This window comes from Cucurbita maxima, unplaced genomic scaffold (assembly GCF_002738345.1).
Source record: "Cucurbita maxima cultivar Rimu unplaced genomic scaffold, Cmax_1.0 Cma_Scf00052, whole genome shotgun sequence".
Classification (NCBI taxonomy): Eukaryota; Viridiplantae; Streptophyta; class Magnoliopsida; order Cucurbitales; family Cucurbitaceae; genus Cucurbita; species Cucurbita maxima.
In genome coordinates, this window is record NW_019272068.1 from 398,341 (window position 1) to 417,348 (window position 19,008).

Genomic DNA, 19,008 nt, shown 5'->3' on the forward strand with positions numbered 1-19,008 from the left:
AAGTGGAGTAGTTGCAAATTCAAAAGAACCAAGAAGCCATAAGCGAGGAAAACATATTGAGTGCAAATATCATCTCATAAGGGATATTGTACAACGAGGAGATGTGATCGTCACGCAGATAGCTTCAGAGCACAACATTGCTGATCCATTTACAGAGCCCCTCACGGCTAAAGTGTTTGAAGGGCACCTAGTGAGTTTAAGACTACGAGTTATGTAATCTAGGGCAAGTGGGAGAAAAAACATGAGTATGTGATGCCCTAGTTTATTGTATGTATGTCTTTCTCTCTACTCAACGTTATAAAACCCCACTAGAGTTTTAGTCCAAGTGGGAGTTTGTTGGGTTTTATGTCCTAAAACTCATAGTTTGTAAACAAAAATATATTTTATTTTCAATAAAGTTATTATTGTTGTTTATTCAGTAAATATTGTTATTGAATAAGTAAACTTTACGATCATTAATCTAAATCCAATAAACTAAGAACACTCTGGCTATAGTATGATTACTTGAACTATATGTAGAGACATAAGAGTTGATCAAGTTCAAATATATAGTCAAAATGATCTATAGTATAAGGATAAGACTGAATACCTTATTCTCGGGACACTATGGATGCGACTCACTTTTGTATATGATATAAACAATGTGATCACTAAATTGTACATTTGGAGACATGTGAGTGGAGGTGTCCTATGCAATGAGTATTGCATAAGATCAGACCATGAAGAAAATCACTCTCACTTTATAATGTCGTTTACTGTTGAGACTGATTTTCTTTTCATTCAATGACCTAGGTAACTCGATCTTAATCCTGAGCTAATCATGAACTCCTATTTATTCAGAATTATCCTTAGATTTGCATGGGTGAGAGTGGCTCAAGTTCACCGACTCAATAGGCCTCCCATTTCAAGGGTAAGACTGGGTAAATGGATGGGGACGTGGGGTGCAAGATGGAATTCACTCCTACCCACTTTTAGGGATAGAAGAGAGGTAGTTACGTTAAGTACTAACTCCAGGTCTTGAACAAGGGGCCCCACCCTCTCATTGGCCTAAGAGGGATTCGGTTTACTGGTTGGACCACAAACCAATTGTTCATTAGAGGATTAGTGAGACATAAGAAACAAGAACTAACTTCAGGGGTAAAACGGTAAATTGACCCAGCTCTAGTTACGAACAACCTATGAAGGATGAACTTACTAATCATGGTTATATCAAATGGACAGAAATATATCTATAGTGAGGGGGTGCAACTACTAGGCTATAATGGAATGTTCTAGTAGTTAACGAATGTTGGTTAACAAGATTAATGAGTTTAACCGGTTAATCTTGGATCGTTGGAACCCATGATCTATATGTCCATTAGATCCCTCTGCTAGCTCATATCGAACTAAACCATAGAACAGTGTGACGAGTGAGTTCGAAGTGTTCGAATTCAAATTAGGGAGAATGCGCTACATATATACGATATATTTAACCGCATTTTTATTTTATTTACGAATTAAACAAAAAGAGAGAATCTGAGATATTTAAATAAGGTTTAAATATTTTAATCAAATATGTGTTAGAATTAATTGGGATTTGACATTTGAATTAATATTAAATATTAATTAAATAGTTTAATTAATCATTTAATATTACTTTAATTTGAAATTAATAATTCAAATTGATTTTTGAATCAAAATGAAGAAAGTCAAAATGTTGACTTCATTTAATGGAAAAATCCATGTTAGTAGAATTTTGAGGTGTCAAAATTTGGTTAACTCAAACATGCATGCTTGCCACATAATCTCAAACATTTGAGTGGAATTTTGAATGTCAAAATTTAGTGATCTCAAATTTGCATGAACATGCAACCATGACTATAAATAAAGTGATCATAATACATAAAAGACCTGGTGAAAAACCTTGAGAAAAACCTCTCACAAACACTCTCTTCATATATACAAAATTCCTCCCAAGTTTAAGTCACTCACCAGATTCCACAATCCCATTCTAAGGCCGGAGGATAGTGGAGAAGACACTAGTGGTGGTTCGAAACCGGTTCGTGAGGAAAAAGAAATTTGAACTACAAAACCAAACTCATTAAGTTTTAATACTTATGAACATACTAGTTATTTACTATAATTGATGTTCTAAAAGTGTCTAAGATCTAAATTGCTTGAGGAATAAACTTGAAAGAGCGACTTGGCGTGGATGTGGCCAATTCCCTAGATTTCAACTTCGGTGCATTTCAACCCAGAATGTAGAGTTGAATCTTATGGTCGACCCGTTCATCAAATAAGCTTAATTTAGTCCCCTAAAGCTTTTAGAATCCTTAATTTTGAGCATTATGAAATGCAAACAAGGATTTGAGCACGTTATTAGGGTCAATACCCTTCGTGGTCTTCTACAAAAACTTCTCTTAGATGAGCAAAAATTAACTAGGATGGGTTTCATTCAGTGTCCATAGCCTCGGATTGAATTTCCAGTTTTCCTTCGAGCTCCTTCAATGGTCAGGATTGGGGAAACAGGTTTGAGGCATCTTTCAGCGTTTCCTTTCTTCACCAAACTTGCGAGTAATCTTATTTAAAAGGTGTAGGATCAAGTTTGGAGAGATGATGAAATTTAGCTCTCAAATTTCCGTTGAACCTAAGAACTCAATAAACAAAAAAGAAAAGCTTATAACTCCTAATTGAAGGCTCGATATGGCTTGCTTCTTACTCCAAATGGTTTTCCTTTATGGAGGAAGGATTCATCACATTTAAAAAGTCTAAAATATTCGAGAGGCTCTCCTTACATCCTTATCGTAGTAAGTATCTACGGGTTTTAATCTGGTCTTAAGGAAGTTCGAGCCTAGATTCTACTACTATCTGAACACCTGGGTACCCTAATGTTCCAAGCGGATCTTTAAGCTGAAGCATACCCCTCGGGGGCCTGTGCTAGTTTTTCAATCTTTCTTTTCTACGACTTGTGGCTTGCCTTGCTTATGTAATGAATAACTAGTGTCCTAGGTTGAGGTGTCGTCTCATAAGCTACAAGACACAATGGCTGGATCTAAATTTGAACATAATTCATGGGGTTAGCTGATAGACCCTTCCACAGGATCGTAAAGTCGCAAAATGTTTGAGAGAAGTGATCCCTGTGTTCTAGTCAACTACAAGGTCAATCTACGTGGTCTCACGCACCCTCGCTCAGGGACGCATTTACAACATGGAGGTCTTGTTTAATAGACCCCATGGCCATTTCCACTAAGGGTTGGGGCATCTGTCGTACTACCCTATCCAGCGTGCTACCCCTGGCAATTTCTAGGCGGTTTAAATCTCATACTTCGTTTTCAGGATGCTCAGGGTTAGCTCTCGAGGCTAATCCAAATCCCTTGGTACACTCATGTCTAGACCTTTAATTGTTGCTCACAGTCTTGGGTGCAGATTCTACGAGAAAATTTTTGACTTTGGTCAATGTATAAATCGCACTAGTTGTAGTACCCTCATCGCATGCTTTTCTATGAGATACCTCTATTGATCAACTAAAGCATGAAATCCATAATCTAAACTTTACCTAAGCCATTACCACAAGCTGTGGAGACCTTCTAAAAAGCTAGTGATAAGACAATCTTAATCCTCAGCCCAACGATCCAAGCGTTTGTTGAAGCGAGAACTCTTGAATCAAAGAAATTAACTTCTCCTTGTGCAAAATTTGGATCAACCTAGATAAGGCTAGAATTAGATTACCTCTTAAGATCAACATGTAGAAACAAGATTTTGAACTTTTTTCTAAATTGAATCACTCCATAGTCGAACTTGATCAAGACTGGATTGAATAACTCAGATGCAATGTACCACAAAAATTGCTTGAAACTTAGAAATGTCTGATGCTAAAATTTATCTAAGGGTAAAAGTCTAACTTTGAAACCTCAATTTCATTCAAAATCAATTTGTACCTACTATATATATATATATATATATTTTTTTTTTTTTTTTTTTTTTTTTTTTTTTTTTTTTTTTTTTTTTTTTTTTTTTTTTTTTTTTTTTTTTTTTTTTTTTTTTTTTTTTTTTTTTTTTTNTTAAAAAAAAAAAAAAAAAATTCCAACTCTTCAAACACCCACTAAAAGAAGTTAATGTGCATCTTGGTAAGTTACTCCCTACTACCAATAAGTTGTTATTTTGACAAGTAACTTCTCACCTTGCTGACTACCATAAGTTATGAAATTAAAATAATAAATAAAGTTTTAAAAGAAAATTAACAATAAAGTACTATTTATAGTAACCCCATCCACTTTAACAAGACAAATATTCGTTTCCAAAACTGCAAATGGTCGTTCCTCAATCAAATCATCTTGTAACACATGAAATGGAGGTTGAAATGAGTCTATCCAACTTTGTAGAAAGAAAATGAACATTTTCTTGAATCTTCTTGGTCTTGGATCGTGTAATAGGTCCACTTGGAACATTTGGAACACCATGATTCTTATCACATAGGGTAGCTAGGTAGTTTAATGCGGACTCTCGACTCCAAGGTACTCTATTCTTACTCCTTGAGTCTATCTCAGTTCGGGAGAACTAGGGTCTGGACCCTCTGACCGCCCACTTACATTCCTACTGGAGGCATCTTGACCTAGGTCATCGTCTAGCCAACCTAACTCTAATGCCCTAGCCCTACACAAATAAACATGTTTTACAGGGAGAATATATAGTCGAACACCTAGAGCAAAAATATATCGTATCATACATACATACAAGAAAACAAGCTATACGGAGAGATAACATCTATCAATCACCTAGAGCACATATCACAAAAGTTCATCCTTCTTTCTAACACAGTGAAAAACATTTAAACAGCATTCATCACACGTCTCATCCAAGGGGCATTTTGGTAATTTTTTACATCATGCATACCATACTCATCCATATTGTCCAACTTGTGTTCTAGTCATGAATAATCTCTTTTTAGCCTTGCATAATACGTAAAATTACATATTTCTTGAAAATCTCAACCTACGTACATACTCATCCAAAAATGTTCTTCTAAAGTCCTTAACATGCAGTTTTTAACCACCTAAGGTAAGGATTGCTCGCATGCTACATGTCCTAAGTGATCTCTACATATATTACTTGTCTAAAGTCTGTGTGGTTACTTGGATGATGCGTGTCTTACTAAGCTAATTTTTCCGCGCATTAGAAGTTCCAAAATTTATAAATTCTCTCTAGTTGGTTATAATTCAAGCAAAGTAAACTAAGGTCAAACACATCAAAAAATACCTCACATGTTGTCACCTACGCATTCGACTACTTTATCAAAGTTTCCAAATTTCCAAATCGGCTTTCGATTATTTTCTCTTTTCTTTGAGTTTCCATAACTTTCTCTCCCCCATTCAAATTAAATTAGTTTCTTTCCCAAAAAAAAATGTAAGCTTTAATCAATTTTTACTATGTATTTTCTCATAATTTTTAGTAAATTACATCTAGAAATAAGTCCAAAAATCCTCCAAAATTAAAACCTTACAAAAAAAAAAAAAAAAAAAAAAAATTGGTTGACGTTCATTAAAATGCCACCTTCTAGTCTAAATCAACTCTACTTCTTTCATAAAACTTAACCTATTAAGAGTTGATAACTTAACTTCAAGAAAAGCTATCGAATTTGAAGGAAAATGGAATCAATAATCTCGAATACTTATCTCATCTTCTTTCCTCTCTTTTATTCTTTTCTTTCTTTCTCTTCCTTCTTAGCAATATGATTAGAGCTAATCCAAAATCCTTAATAAATGGAGGGTCAAAATCTACCCATTTTCTAAGATGTGATTTGACTTTAATCAATTTTTTTTAAAAAAATTTCACTATTTTGTTTTATATTTTTCTTAAATTTCTAGAATTGTTCTAAGCATTTTTTGGGTGTCTATTTTATTTTGAAATTCGGTCTCTACAATTTTCTGGTTGGGTCTAAGTGTGACATCAATTGACCTCCAAAAAAAAAAATATATATGTACAACATATTTTTCTTAATTTCTCGCCTCACTCTTCTACTCCATAAAACCAACAAGTCATTAACTAGAAATTTAATCTAAAAAGGCTTAAAGACATTCTTGTGTTTCCTAATAAAATAAATAAAAAATAATCTAAAATGAGATAGCTCAACTAGTATATTTTGTAATATAATGAATGGAAAACAAAACCATTATATGCAGAATTAAATCGGTTTGTCTCTAGCCATGGTATATGGACGATAAATGTGGCTAAGATGATGAGTGACTAAGGCTAGTATTACAATGATGAGTGGCTACAATGATCAACTTTGTAACCTCAATTCATCATCTGGTCAATATTTGTGCTACACTAAGGAGTTCATCATGTGTCCCAATATTTTGAGTTACCAATTCTACTCCATTCAACTCAAACTAGTTTGAAAGTTGGGTTGAGTTTTTTTTTTAAGATTGGGTTCATTTTTTGAAAATTGAAAATTCCGCCCAACTTGCTATTTTCTTAGTTAAGTCAACCCAATCAACTTAAAAAAATAGAGTTACAATCCATTCAACCCAACTTTAACCTAATTTAAAATTGTTATGAAAATCAAGAATATTTAGCATGATGCCGCTCAGTGTCATTTTAGGCTTCATAAGGATTTAGGGCCATTGGCGAACATAAAAAGGAAAAGGTAGGCTTAAAGGACAAAATTGTCATTTTTTATTTCTAAGGAACTTTCTATCTTTTTAACTTTGGTAAATAATGAATTTCAAGGTAGTCAAGAGAAGAGAATAATGACCCACGAGGAATAAGGAATTTTTAGAAATATTTTAGAGTTTTATAAAAAAAAAAAAAAATCAAATTATCAAAACATAAAGTTGAAGAAATTACGAAAATGCCACTGCTGAAGCAAGTCATATTTGCTATTAAATTTGGATATGATCTAGAATGTTCACAAAAACCCTTATTAAAAAAGATATTTTCAAAGGTTTTAGAAAATTCCTTAAAATCATGGTGATTTTTGAGGTTACAATATCAGTTTAAGCTCCCTGCACAAAGTTTGAAGTAGAGCTTTCATTTGGAACAAGAATCAAGAATTAACGTGTCCTCTGACTTAAGTTACAAGCCTTTACTTTTTTAGTATACCTTTCTCAAATTTCTTCTAAATTCGACTGCTATAGTACACCAATTTTTTTTAAACTTGTCCTTCATCTTCTAAATAAGATTGCCCACAAGATTGGTGAAGGAAGTCAAGGTTGAAAGTGCCTCTAACCTATATGACCAATTCAATATGCTATTAAAGGAGCTCAAAAAAAGCTTGGAGTTCAATATGAGACTACACACAAATTCATTGTGTAAGACCTATAGTAATTGGTTTTTGTACCTCCCATAAACATTTCCATAGAAAACCTTAAAGACCAATAAGTTGAGGAGAATGCCCAATTAAAGAAATTTGTTTTCGAGTAAGATTAGGGGGTAAGTTTCAAATTCCTTTCTACGGCCCCTCACGTCCCAAATTGATAATTCCTTAAGCTTTAGGGGCCTAAGATGGATGATTTTCACGAAGGAGCCATGACGTAAGTATGTATAATGATCGAGTTGCCCCAGAATTCCTATTTCTTTCATTTTGGTTAACATGTAGCTCAAGGAAGTTGACTCCAAAATTAAGGGCGCACACACAAATTCGTCCCTCCAAAACAAATTATTAAGCTTGAGGGAGGTATAAGGAAAAACTTTCATGCAGAAATCGTGGTCTTAAAGTGTCCCAGTCACCTGACCAATAAAGAGTTTCAAAGGGTTTACGTTGGCGAGGATTTAAGTTTTTTGCCAACTTTGAACGAGCGTAACTCACGCCATAGTGCACCAAAAGACAAGAGATCAGTCCCTAGCCTATTTTTGTGGGGTTTATTTGGCAAACAGTCAAATTTGTGAGATTATTACGCAAACATGCAAGTTTGGTTAAACCATATATTGACACACAATATTCTACTAAATCAAACCTCTATTTTTCCATGAATTCAACATTTTAACTTTCTTTATTTTAATTCAATAATTAATTTAAATAATTAATTTCAAATCAAAATAATATTAAATGATTAATTGAAAAATTAATATTTAACATTAAATCCAATCAAATCAAATGTCAATCTCAATTAATTCCGGCACAATTATGAATCCCTATTGATAATTAAATTATTTAAATCTTATTTAAATATTTCCAATTCTCTCATTTTGTTTAATTCATAATTAAAACAAAATGCGGTTAAATATATAGTATATATTTAACGTGTATTCCCTAATTTGAATTCGAACACTTCGAACTCACTCGTTACGCTGTTCTAAGGTTTAGTCCGATATGAGCTAGCAGAGGGACCTACAGATCATGAGCTCCAACGATCCGAGATTAACCGGCTAAACTATTAACCTTGTTAACCAACATTCGTTAACTACTAGGACACTCCATTATAGCCTAGTAGTTGCACCCTCTCACTATAGATATATTTCTGTCCATTTGATATAACCATGATTAGTAAGTTGATCCTTCATAGGTTATTCGTAACTAGAGCTGGGTCAATTTACCGTTTTACCCCTAAAGTTACTTCTTGTTCCTTAAGTCCCACGGATCCTCTAATGAATAATTGGTTTGTGGTCCAACCACCAAACCAAATCCTTCTCGGGCCAATGAGAGGGTGGGGCCCCTTGTTCAAGACTTGGAGTCGGTACTTAAGGGAACAACCTCTCTATACTATCTCTAAAAGCGGGTATGAGTGAATTCCATCTTGCACCCCACATCCTCAGCCATTCACCCAGTCTTACCCCTGAAATGGGAGGCCTATTGAGTCGGTGAACTTGAGCCACTCTCACCCATGCAAATCTAAGGATAATTTCGAATAAACAAGAGTTCATGGTTAGCTCAGGATTAAGATCGAGTTACCTAGGTCATCGAATGAAAAGAAATCAGTCTCATCAGTAAACAATATTATAAAGTGAGAATGATTTTATTCATGGTCCGATCTTATGCAATACTCATTGCATAGGACGCCCTCACTCATATGTCTCTGCATGTACAATTTAGTGATTATATTGTTTATGTCATATACAAAAGTGGGCTGCATTCATAGTGTTCCCAGGATAAGGTACTCAGTCTTATCCTTATACTATAGATCATTTTGACTATATACTTGAATTTGATCCACTCTTATGTCTCTACATATAGTTCAAGTAATCATACTATAGTTAGAGTGTTCTTAGTTTATTGGATTTAGATTAATAATCGTAAAGTTTACTTTATTCAATAACAATCCTACTGAATAAACATCAATAAAACTTTATTGAAAATAGAATATGTTTTTATTTACTAATTATGAGTTTTAGGACATAAAATTCAAAGGTTCCATCTTTAAGTTTCCTGAATAAATCAAGGAGAGAAACAATCTAACATGAGTTGAAAAGAGGATGTTTCAAGCGGTGTCGATATACGAAATGGCGACTTTCCTTCTCGAGGAAGAAGATGATGACGATGTTGATCCAATTGAACCAGTCATGTAAGCCCAAAAATGACCCTTCCTTCGTTTTTTCTTAATTTTATCCTCTTTCTAGATTGGTTCTCATGAAATACTTTATGGTTCAAGAAAGTAGTCACTCTAACGAGTCTTGAAAGAAAGTAGTCACTCTTTCTAGATTTTAGAATACCTCTTAGTTTTTAAGTCCTTTTGATTTTTAAGCAACCCGGATGCTATTTCATGATAAGATTAAGATAGCCCTTAATTTTGTAATAATCGAGTGGCTACCCTAAGATAAGATGAGCTCCAATGTAAGCTCCGGGTCTAAGTAACTATGGAAAAAGTTAAAGGAGACCAAGCTAAAACCTAAAAGAGTGTAAGGCTAAGTAAGGGTTTAGTTTTGATGGGAAAAGGAATTTGGCGTTGGGTTTGGTGCGTAGAATTTGGGTGTAAAACATTCCACTGTCTGAGAAAGGCAAAAGCGAAAAAGGAAAAGGAAAAGGAAAAGGGAAAGGGAAAGGGAAAGGGAAAGGGAACGCAAAACCGGCATCACAGATGATTTCATTACACTTCTAAACCCCATCACTCCCCAACTCTCTCTCTTCAATTCTCTCTGGAACCCAGTTGTGGGGTTTTCAATGCCCCATCAGATGACCGCCTCGCCACTTTCAAATCCTACTTTCCTTTTCCCTGCGTTCTAACTCCATTTTCCCATTTTGCCTTCCCCCTCCCTCGTCCCTCTCATGGCGAATCGCGTCTACCAACTCTGGAAAGGAAGTAATGTCAGTTTCTTCTTCCTCCATTATCTTCCATTTTCCTCACTTCTTCGTGCTTTATTGCTCTTTTCTTTCTTATTTCTCTCTAAACATCAAATTAGGTATTTTCAGTTGTGCCATTATTTCATGCTTACAACACTCACTTTCTATGGTGTGCGCACTGTAGAACTTACAAATTAACCTTTATTCCGTGTTTTTTATTTTTGCGTTCTTTTCATTTTCCCATGTTTTTCGTGCTATCAAACTGAGTATAGTTGTGGTTGCTTCTATGGTTTGTGTTCAATCTGCGTTCTCTCTCTTTCTAGTGTAATAGCCATTCATTCAGTCTTTGGTCAGGTCAATTAGATGCTTTATAGGTTCGAATAGTTCAGTGAAAGTAAGAATCTTAGACCATTGGTCGCTTTAAATCATAAGTAGTGTAGAATAGTTTATTAAAATTAAGAATCTTAGACCATTGGTCGCTTTAAATCATAAGTAGTGTAGAATAGTTTATTAAAATTAAGAATCTTAGACCATTTCTCCCTTTAACCATATGCTCGAGCCTTTTCTGTCTTAGAGGCTGAATTTTTGTTTTTGGTATCTAAGAAAGTTTGGAGAATTATGCATAGTAGTCAAGTACGTGCAGCTTATTTTTGAGGCATGTGTTCCGTATAGTTGCTAACTTCTAGAGAATTCTTATTGTCTTTGATGGTGATACGTCCTGCACCTATAAAGCACAGGCATTTTTGATTTGGGCAATGTGTGTGTCCTGAACATCAAAACGTGCTGGACTATTGTTAAGTGTAATAAAACACATGTTTAGACACTAGCTGAATGATGAATCCGAAGAGTACGAGTCCTTGCACTTGTTGAGGATATGTTGAACACTTGTTAAGTACAATAACCACGTGTCGAACACTCAGTCGACATTCTAAGAATGAAATACACAGAAGAGCATAAGCATTGTTAACTTTAAATTTCCTTTTTGTTAAGATGTTAACTCATTTAGAAAATTAATAAGTACATTTGGATGTATCTTGAACATCTTGATGTGTTTATGTCATAAATGTATAAGCATTATAAAACATAACATGTTTTCAGCATGAGAATCATTAAAATGTATAAAATCAGTACATTTAAAGAATGTAAATTATAATAAACATGTCTGTGCCATGCCCATGTCCTAAACTAGATTTTTAGAAATTATCGGGACACTCTTATCTTTATCGGTTTGTGCCTGTGTGTGTGATTGTACTTAGTGTAGCACTAATTTTACTTTAATTTAGTAATAATGTAAATGAAAATGGGCAATGCATTTTTTATTGTCAAGCTTGTTTGAGGATGAGTGATTTAACAGCCTTGTCTCATACTATTCACAATGGGACCTTTTACTGTTTGAGTCTTGCTGTAACTCCGTTGCTTCTAATTTGCAAGGACCTCTTGGGATGGTGATTTTCTCTATTGCTTCTTTGTAATACGCACATCTTGTATGTGTAAGACATGCTTTTGTTCAAAACGTAAGAACTTTTTGTGGGAACTACGTACAAAATATACTTATTCATTTCTCTAAAACATCATGCAAAAAGAATATTTGAATAATAATGGAGTACTCCTTAAATTAGTCACTAGCATCCAAGTGGCCCACGTGTATTCTGTCTTGGTTGGGTGTCCAGAGTGTTGGCCATGATTAGAAACTTCTTTCAATTATATGAAGGTTATTTACTTGGCCTTCTCATACTTGTAGTAGGCTGTCCACAACAATCATGAATACCTCGTGACGAGAAAAGAAATTTTATAACATTTGTTCCTAGCTTAATGTGGTTAAAAACCATGCATACTGTTGCTTTATAATTTATTGCTTTATATATACGTTTTATGCGCTGTTGCCATGTTTTACTACTTTGAGGGGGTTAACAGCCCATGCACGCTACTTCCCTCACCCTGTTACTCCACCTCAACTTTTTCTTATTCTTTTGTGTAGCTTATTATAATAACTTGCAGGAGTCTCACTGTCCTGATGCCTGTTTTATCATTTTAAATTTTAAAATACTCACATACACACCTTCCACCATTACTTTTTATGTACTTTACTGTTAGTTTACTTTTCACTTTTTATTTTTTTATTTTTTTAATTGTGATTTTGCAGAAGTTTATCCTTGGTGGAAGACTAATATTTGGGCCTGATGCTAGGTCGCTGCTTGTGACAATATTGCTGATTACAGTTCCAGTTATCATCTTTTGTGCATTTGTTGCAAGACATCTTCGACACAAGTTTTCATCATATAATGCAGGATATGCCATTTTGGTGGTCGCAGTTGTTTTTTCTATATATGTTAGACCTCTTGACCCTTTTCTAGCATTTGATTAATTTTTTTTTTTTTTTTTGAGGAAAAAACAAATTTCATTGATGCATGAAATAATGGAGTGAGAACTCCAAACACCTAAATGAATAGCTTTTACCATAATTAGAGAAAACGATGTTTATATGTACACCAATACAAAGCATGAAAAAAACTTAAATCCATGAATTGATCAAAGGTAGAGAAAGAGTTCCTAAAAGTTGTTCCATTCCTTTGCCAGTGCGAATTGGATATGAATGATTGTTCTAAAATAGATAGAACATCTGATCCTTCTATGTTCACTGTTTTTTTTTTCCTTTATTTGGATGCGTTGTGAATGTGATTAAGTTTCACTATGTTCAATGTGATTAATCTTTTACAGATGTCAAGAGAACTCAGTATTATGGTTGCTAATTACTCAAGAGATCTTTAATGAAACCATCTTGTAGTAATGTGGTAGTGGTTATATAAAATAATGTTTACACCTTTATTTTTGCAATCCTTGTTGTTACCATGGCATTTGAAAGTGACTTATTGAACAAGAACTTTGTCCGAAATATGAACAATCCTGTAATCTTCTTTCTATGAAAACAGGAACGATTACTGTTTTCGTTTCCTAATGTCCTGCTGTACCCATCTTTTCGTAGCCCTCTCACTTTTCTTTTTTGTTACCACCAGTTTGTCCAACAAACTTCAAATTTTTTCCATGGAATTTTTTTTGGTTGACTTGAAGGTTTTGATAATATGTAATTTAGTTATTGATGATTGTAGGTACTGGTTCTTCTTTTCCTTACTTCAGCCCGGGACCCAGGAATTATTCCTCGGAACTCGCATCCTCCAGAGGATGAAATCCGTTTTGAGTCTTCAGTATCAGCTGACGTTGGGGGAAGGCAAACTCCAAGCTACCAGTTTCCTCGGACAAAAGAAGTTATTGTAAATGGGTTCCCAGTAAGAGTAAAGTATTGTGACACGTGTATGCTATATCGTCCTCCACGTTGCTCCCATTGCTCTATTTGCAACAATTGTGTGGAACACTTCGATCATCACTGCCCTTGGGTAGGGCAATGTATTGGACTGGTAAGGAATTTCAACTTGGCTTTTTTACTTCATGTTTGTTGGATTTTGGTACCATTTGTGGATCCTCGACTCTATTTTGGTTTCTTTCCATCTTGATGTAGGACTTTGTGTAGGTTGATATGTTATGGTTAAACTGAAAAATGTGAAATTCAAATGAAACGACAAAGCGAAGCATATATTGGGCTTTTCCGTTCGATATCTGACATTATTACTCTATCTTCACATTCATGCAGCGGAACTACCGTTACTTCTTTATGTTTGTATCTTCATCAACACTTCTTTGCATGTACGTGTTTGCAATGTCAGCATTATATATCAAGGTTCTGATGGATCAATATGAGAGCACGGTTTGGAAGGCAATGAAAGAATCACCTGCGTCAGTGGTATTAATGGCCTACTGCTTTGTCTCTCTTTGGTTTGTTGGTGGGCTAACTGGCTTCCATTTGTATCTTATTGCCACAAATCAGGTTAGTTCTTCTATCATTTATTTCCTTCTCCGTTCTACATTTTTTTAATAAAGAAAATCAAAGCTTTAATAGAATTTGTTATGTTGTTGCCTGATTATAGTTTGATATTTCTCTGAGAATCAAATTAGAAGGACGTGGTAGAGTTGTGTGTAAAGTGCTCCTATATGATTAATTACATCCGGCGGTAATTTAGGGTTGAATGATTTTTATTTATTTGGACGATAATCTGTTTGATTGACAAAAATTGATATGAAAGGAGGAGAGGAAAGGCTTCACCTGTATTAAAGAAGCTACAAAATTTCTACAAAAATAGTCATGGTCTAGCTACAAGAGTGCTAGACACAAATCTTGAAATAAGTGTTAAGTAATTGAGAGTATTATTTGCACCCTTTACTCAAGTTTAGGATGTAATTTGATGAAACTGAAAGGTTTGTTTAAAATTATAAAATAAGGGGAGTTTTGGGTTAAAATCTTTTTTTTCCCCTCCTTTCTACTGGCACAACGAAAGAGAAAGCTTCAGTTACTTGAAGGCTTATGCAGCTGACACCGAGAAGCAGCGACAAAAAGTAAACTCTGAAAAAGTTTTATTCCCCCTAAGGTGATTTTTGTGAAAGAACCAAAGGTAAAACTTAAATGGATATATTATTTCCTTTCATGGATGGGATGGACGTGATTGGGACCTCCAACCAGTAAAAAGCTTTAGATTATAAAAAGAGAAAAAGAAAAAAAAAAAAACAGATCGTTTATTTTTTTTTAATATTGGTTCTTTTACTTTGGCCTTGTGCATCATTCCCCCCCTTAGAAGAAACAGAATGTATTCAGTCAACTACGGTTGTAGGGTTGTTACATCTTGAAATGTGATGGATATATCTAGTCTCATCTGTGGTTAAAGTTGAATGCTCTGCACTGCTAGCAAATATTGTGGTTTTATTATGGGTGATGGAGGATAGAATCTAATAAAATTTATTTAATCTCCTAACAATAAGGAGCTATTTGAGAAGTTCTTTCCTTTTCTTGCCTTATAATTAATGGATTTCAATACAAAGGGTTTGAAGAAAATAAATGATAGCACAGGTCTTTCCAATTTAGTAATGAGATGATTGTTGATATGCTCCTAAGTAGTGTCGGTTTTGCTGTATGTTTTACAGACAACCTACGAAAATTTTCGGTATAGAGCTGACAATAGGGTCAATGTTTTCAACCGGGGTTGCGTGAATAATTTTCTTGAAGTATTTTGCTCAAAAGTAAAGCCATCAAGGAACAATTTTCGGGCTTTTGTTCAAGAGGAGGCGCCAAGGCCTCAAGTTCTTCCTCAGTTGCCCCGTCTTGCAGCAGATGATTTGGCTTCACATCCACGTTCGAAGGTTGAAGATGATCTCGATATTGGTGAAGACTTATTGAAAATCTCCCAGCGTCGTAACATTGATGAAATCTCAGAGGACATACGCAGCAGAGGGAGTAATGTGCCAGGGGCTCCAGAGAGCGAGCCTGTTATAGAGTCTGATCATCATCAAGCAGCAGCGACAATTCGGTCAGATAATCGGCATTCAAGTTGGGGAAGAAGAAGTGGTAGCTGGGAAATTGCAACAGAGGTGTTTGCAAACTCGAATGTGACTGAAAGCCGAAGTTATGTAGCGTCGAAGGAAGCATTTCAGTGAGGAGATTTCCAGCATTGAGTGGATGGATGTTTGATTGAGCGGTAAGGAATCACCATTGTTTTTGTGGCGTCCAAAGAGGGTATGGCAAAGCTGCAGGATTGAAAAACATAATGTGGCGGGGAAACAAAACGATGATCCATCCCATTTAGGTACAAAATTATATAACTCTCTCTCTCTCTTGTTCTTATGTTTTTTTTACCTTTCTGTTCTGTTTTGTTTATGGTTGAAGATCTGGATGTAGTAATGTCTGGGAAAGGTAGAATTGATATCGGTTGTAATTGTTTGGAATGAGTAGTAGTAGTAGTAGTAGTAGTAGTAGTAGTGATTTGGGCAGTGTCATACTTTCTTTTTCTTTCATCTTTTTTAACTCTGCTATTTTTACAACATTCTATTCCATTCTATTCTAGCACTCTGTGTTCAATTCTTCTGTGTCGGGCTGTAATTTTTTCTTTTTCTTTTTTTATAAAATATCTTTTAATTATATATTTATATTTTATAGAACAGCTCTGGTTTTTTCTCATTTGCTTCAATTTATAAATCAATAATTTCTTATATTTATTTTTTTTTTCTCTGCATTCTTGAGTAGATTTTTAATCAATTTTGTTCATTCCTCCTCTTTAAAACAATTGTAATCTTTGGAAAGTTTATCATAGTATTAACGGTAGGAATACTTTTTACGTTTTAAGAATAATTTATATTTGTTAATTTCTTAAAAAAAAATTTAAAAGAGTATTAAAGAAAATTTGTAAGTTTGAGGGTATTCACTAATCCTAATAGCTTTTTAAATCATTTTGAAAGTATAAAGTTATTGTTGAAACTTTTAAAACATAGCACACGGTTTCATACTTTTTACGGGGTGGATTGACATAGATTTTCAAGTAAGAGTATTGAAGAATGCCTTTTATGATGCTACCCTTATATACTTGAGTATTTTTCTTACATACTTAGAACTATATATATATTTTTTCATATTCTATTATATATATATATATATATATATATATATGTTTTAAACCTATTTTAATTATGTAATTAAACTTTGAAAAGTTTCTCGTTCTCCTCTCCTCAAAAACTCACTCGAGAAAATCCCAAACCACTTCCTATTGGTTAGAATGATTGAAACACTTTAAGGCCACAATTCCTTCACCAAATGTTTCCATTACACCTTGATGTAAAAGACTCAAATATAAGATGGATTGATGCTTCAAAATGACCCCTCTATGCACAACTCATGAAAGCTCCTCCACCTTAATCGACATCGTACAAACACCTGAAAAAGTAGGGAAAAAGAGGTGAGTATAAAAATATTGAAGAAGCTATGTACTTGTAGGGCCTCATTGCATCGTTAACCTAATAAGTTACTACGGACTTTTTGTTGGCCTCTAAGAAGTTCGGGCCTAATTCCTCAACTATTTAAGCTTCTGAGAAGGTTTCGAGGTTCTGGTGACACCATGATACTACTACTAGGTCTACTAAGCTTTCTTATTCGTCTTTGTTGTGAGATCTATTATTAGGTTGTTACGGGCTTCAAGGAAGTTTAAATCTTGTATCCTGTTGTTGGGACACTTAGGCCTAACTCCTCGAATTAACCTTTTCTTTGGGTGCACATAGGTCTAAACCTCTAATTGTCGTTCATAATCTAAGGGTGCAGGGTTTGCTATAAACATACTAACCTAGGTCAATGCATGTTTGTTATGAAAATAGCTCTATTGATCACATAAAACATGAAACAAAAGATCTAAGTGTTACTTTGGTTCAACTCAACTGACGGAAGACAGCGTGACAATCTCCTATAGACGTAGGTTCAATTTTAGATGACATGGACAGTTCGATCTGGACCAATTTGGTATAAAAAATTCAAGAGGACATGAAATCATTGGATTTCAAAGTCACTCTAAAAATTTTTGTGCTTGACTTTTCGTGTGCCTCTAACATCAATTTTTTTTTTTCAATTTTTGTTCTTTAAGGTTGTAGTCCAAATTCCTAATTTTTAATATTTTATTATTCTTTATTCTAACATAAAGTCTTCCTATTTTTAGAAACATTTATCTAGTAAATAACTGATTAAAATTTATTTAGGTATCATGCCCCATAACCACTCCGGCACGCCCACCACACGAGCCCTCACACACACAAAGGCGCAGCAATTGGATTCAACCAATTCGGTAAGCCGTACAGAAGGATATCAATCGGGGAAGATGAATCACTCACCTGTTGTGAACCCAGAATCCGTTTCCTCTTTCCTTCTCCGATCAGGGGGTTAGAGAGGTAATCTCCCTTTGTGGTCTTCGACAAATTTTTTCATTTTCTTCCCACAAATCTTTTGGTCTAAGGCTCGTGGATGAATTACGCTATGGAGCATCAATTTTGGGTCCGAAGCTTTTTGGTTCATGGGTTCCAAAAACTAGAAAAGTCAACCTCTTGGCGAGACAAAAATCCAGACCTCCTCGACTCTTGATTCCTTTATGAGAAACGTTCATTTAGTCTCTACGAAGCTAAAGAAATTGGTCTCACTCAGCGTCGTTGAGAATAGAGTGGGTCCTTTAATTTTCGAAAACTAGACCAAAAACTTACCCAAAAGCTTGAGCTAAAAATTTCTCTCTTTCCCGAGCTTATTAGCCATCGAGCTCTTCTTCACCCTTACTCCTTAGGTTCCTAGAAACTCAATGGGCGCGAGCTTTAGGGATAATTTGATCTACAGTGCTCGAATTAAGATCGTCAAAATTTCTCGAAAACTACCTTCGTGAAATCGATTGGGGAAATCTGTTCCATGCATTTTTCATCCCTCGGTTTCTTCCACTAAAGTGTGGTAACTTTATTTTGAATGTGTCGGTATTGGTTGAGTGTAGCCCAGAACTCTTCTAAAACACGCAGTGAATTAAAAACTCAAATGGTTCTTGATTGTTTGTCTCTTGAGATTTAGGGACTCGTTCCACGAAAAAAAAAAGGCCGAGAATGAATGCCCTAACCTCCTTGTAGCCCACCACTCCACTGCATTTGACTTCTCCAGAAACTGCCCGCATCCTCACCTGGAACTTCGAGGTGAAAAAGACTATTTTGTCAAACTCAGCCGTCGAATGAGAGCGTGACAGTCTCCTATAGACGTAGGCTCAATTTTGGATGACATGGACAGTTGGATCTGGACCCATTTGGAAAGAAAAATTCAAGGGAGGGGACGATACACGTGAAATCATTGGATTTTAGTGCCACCTTTTTCAATTTGTGTGCTTTCACGGCTTTTCGTGCGCTTCTAACATCAAGGCATCTTCCGCGCC

General features: G+C 34.9%; 1 protein-coding gene across 2 annotated transcripts; it reads left to right on the plus strand.

Annotated features, from left to right (window-relative positions):
* Positions 1-9,953: 9,953 nt before the first annotated feature.
* LOC111471439 (protein S-acyltransferase 8-like) lies at positions 9,954-16,146 on the plus strand. 2 transcript variants are annotated; one of them, XM_023117167.1, is made up of 5 exons: positions 9,954-10,219; positions 12,383-12,524; positions 13,303-13,608; positions 13,842-14,075; positions 15,224-16,146. In XM_023117167.1, coding segments are annotated over exons 1-5 (1,194 nt in total). In that variant the 5' UTR covers positions 9,954-10,217; the 3' UTR covers positions 15,734-16,146. The 2 variants fall into 2 exon arrangements, with proteins under 2 accessions (XP_022972935.1, XP_022972934.1); XM_023117166.1 differs by having other exon boundaries at positions 10,181-10,219; positions 12,339-12,524.
* Positions 16,147-19,008: the final 2,862 nt, after the last annotated feature.

Bases quoted from the DNA above. Each gene is read 5' to 3' on its own strand.
- LOC111471439 (XM_023117166.1), top strand. From the start codon at position 10,181: ATGGCGAATCGCGTCTACCAACTCTGGAAAGGAAGTAAT. The intron at 13,609-13,841 runs GTAAGGAATTTC...ACATTCATGCAG, and splicing joins TAGGGCAATGTATTGGACTG to CGGAACTACCGTTACTTCTT. The intron at 14,076-15,223 runs GTTAGTTCTTCT...TATGTTTTACAG, and splicing joins ATCTTATTGCCACAAATCAG to ACAACCTACGAAAATTTTCG.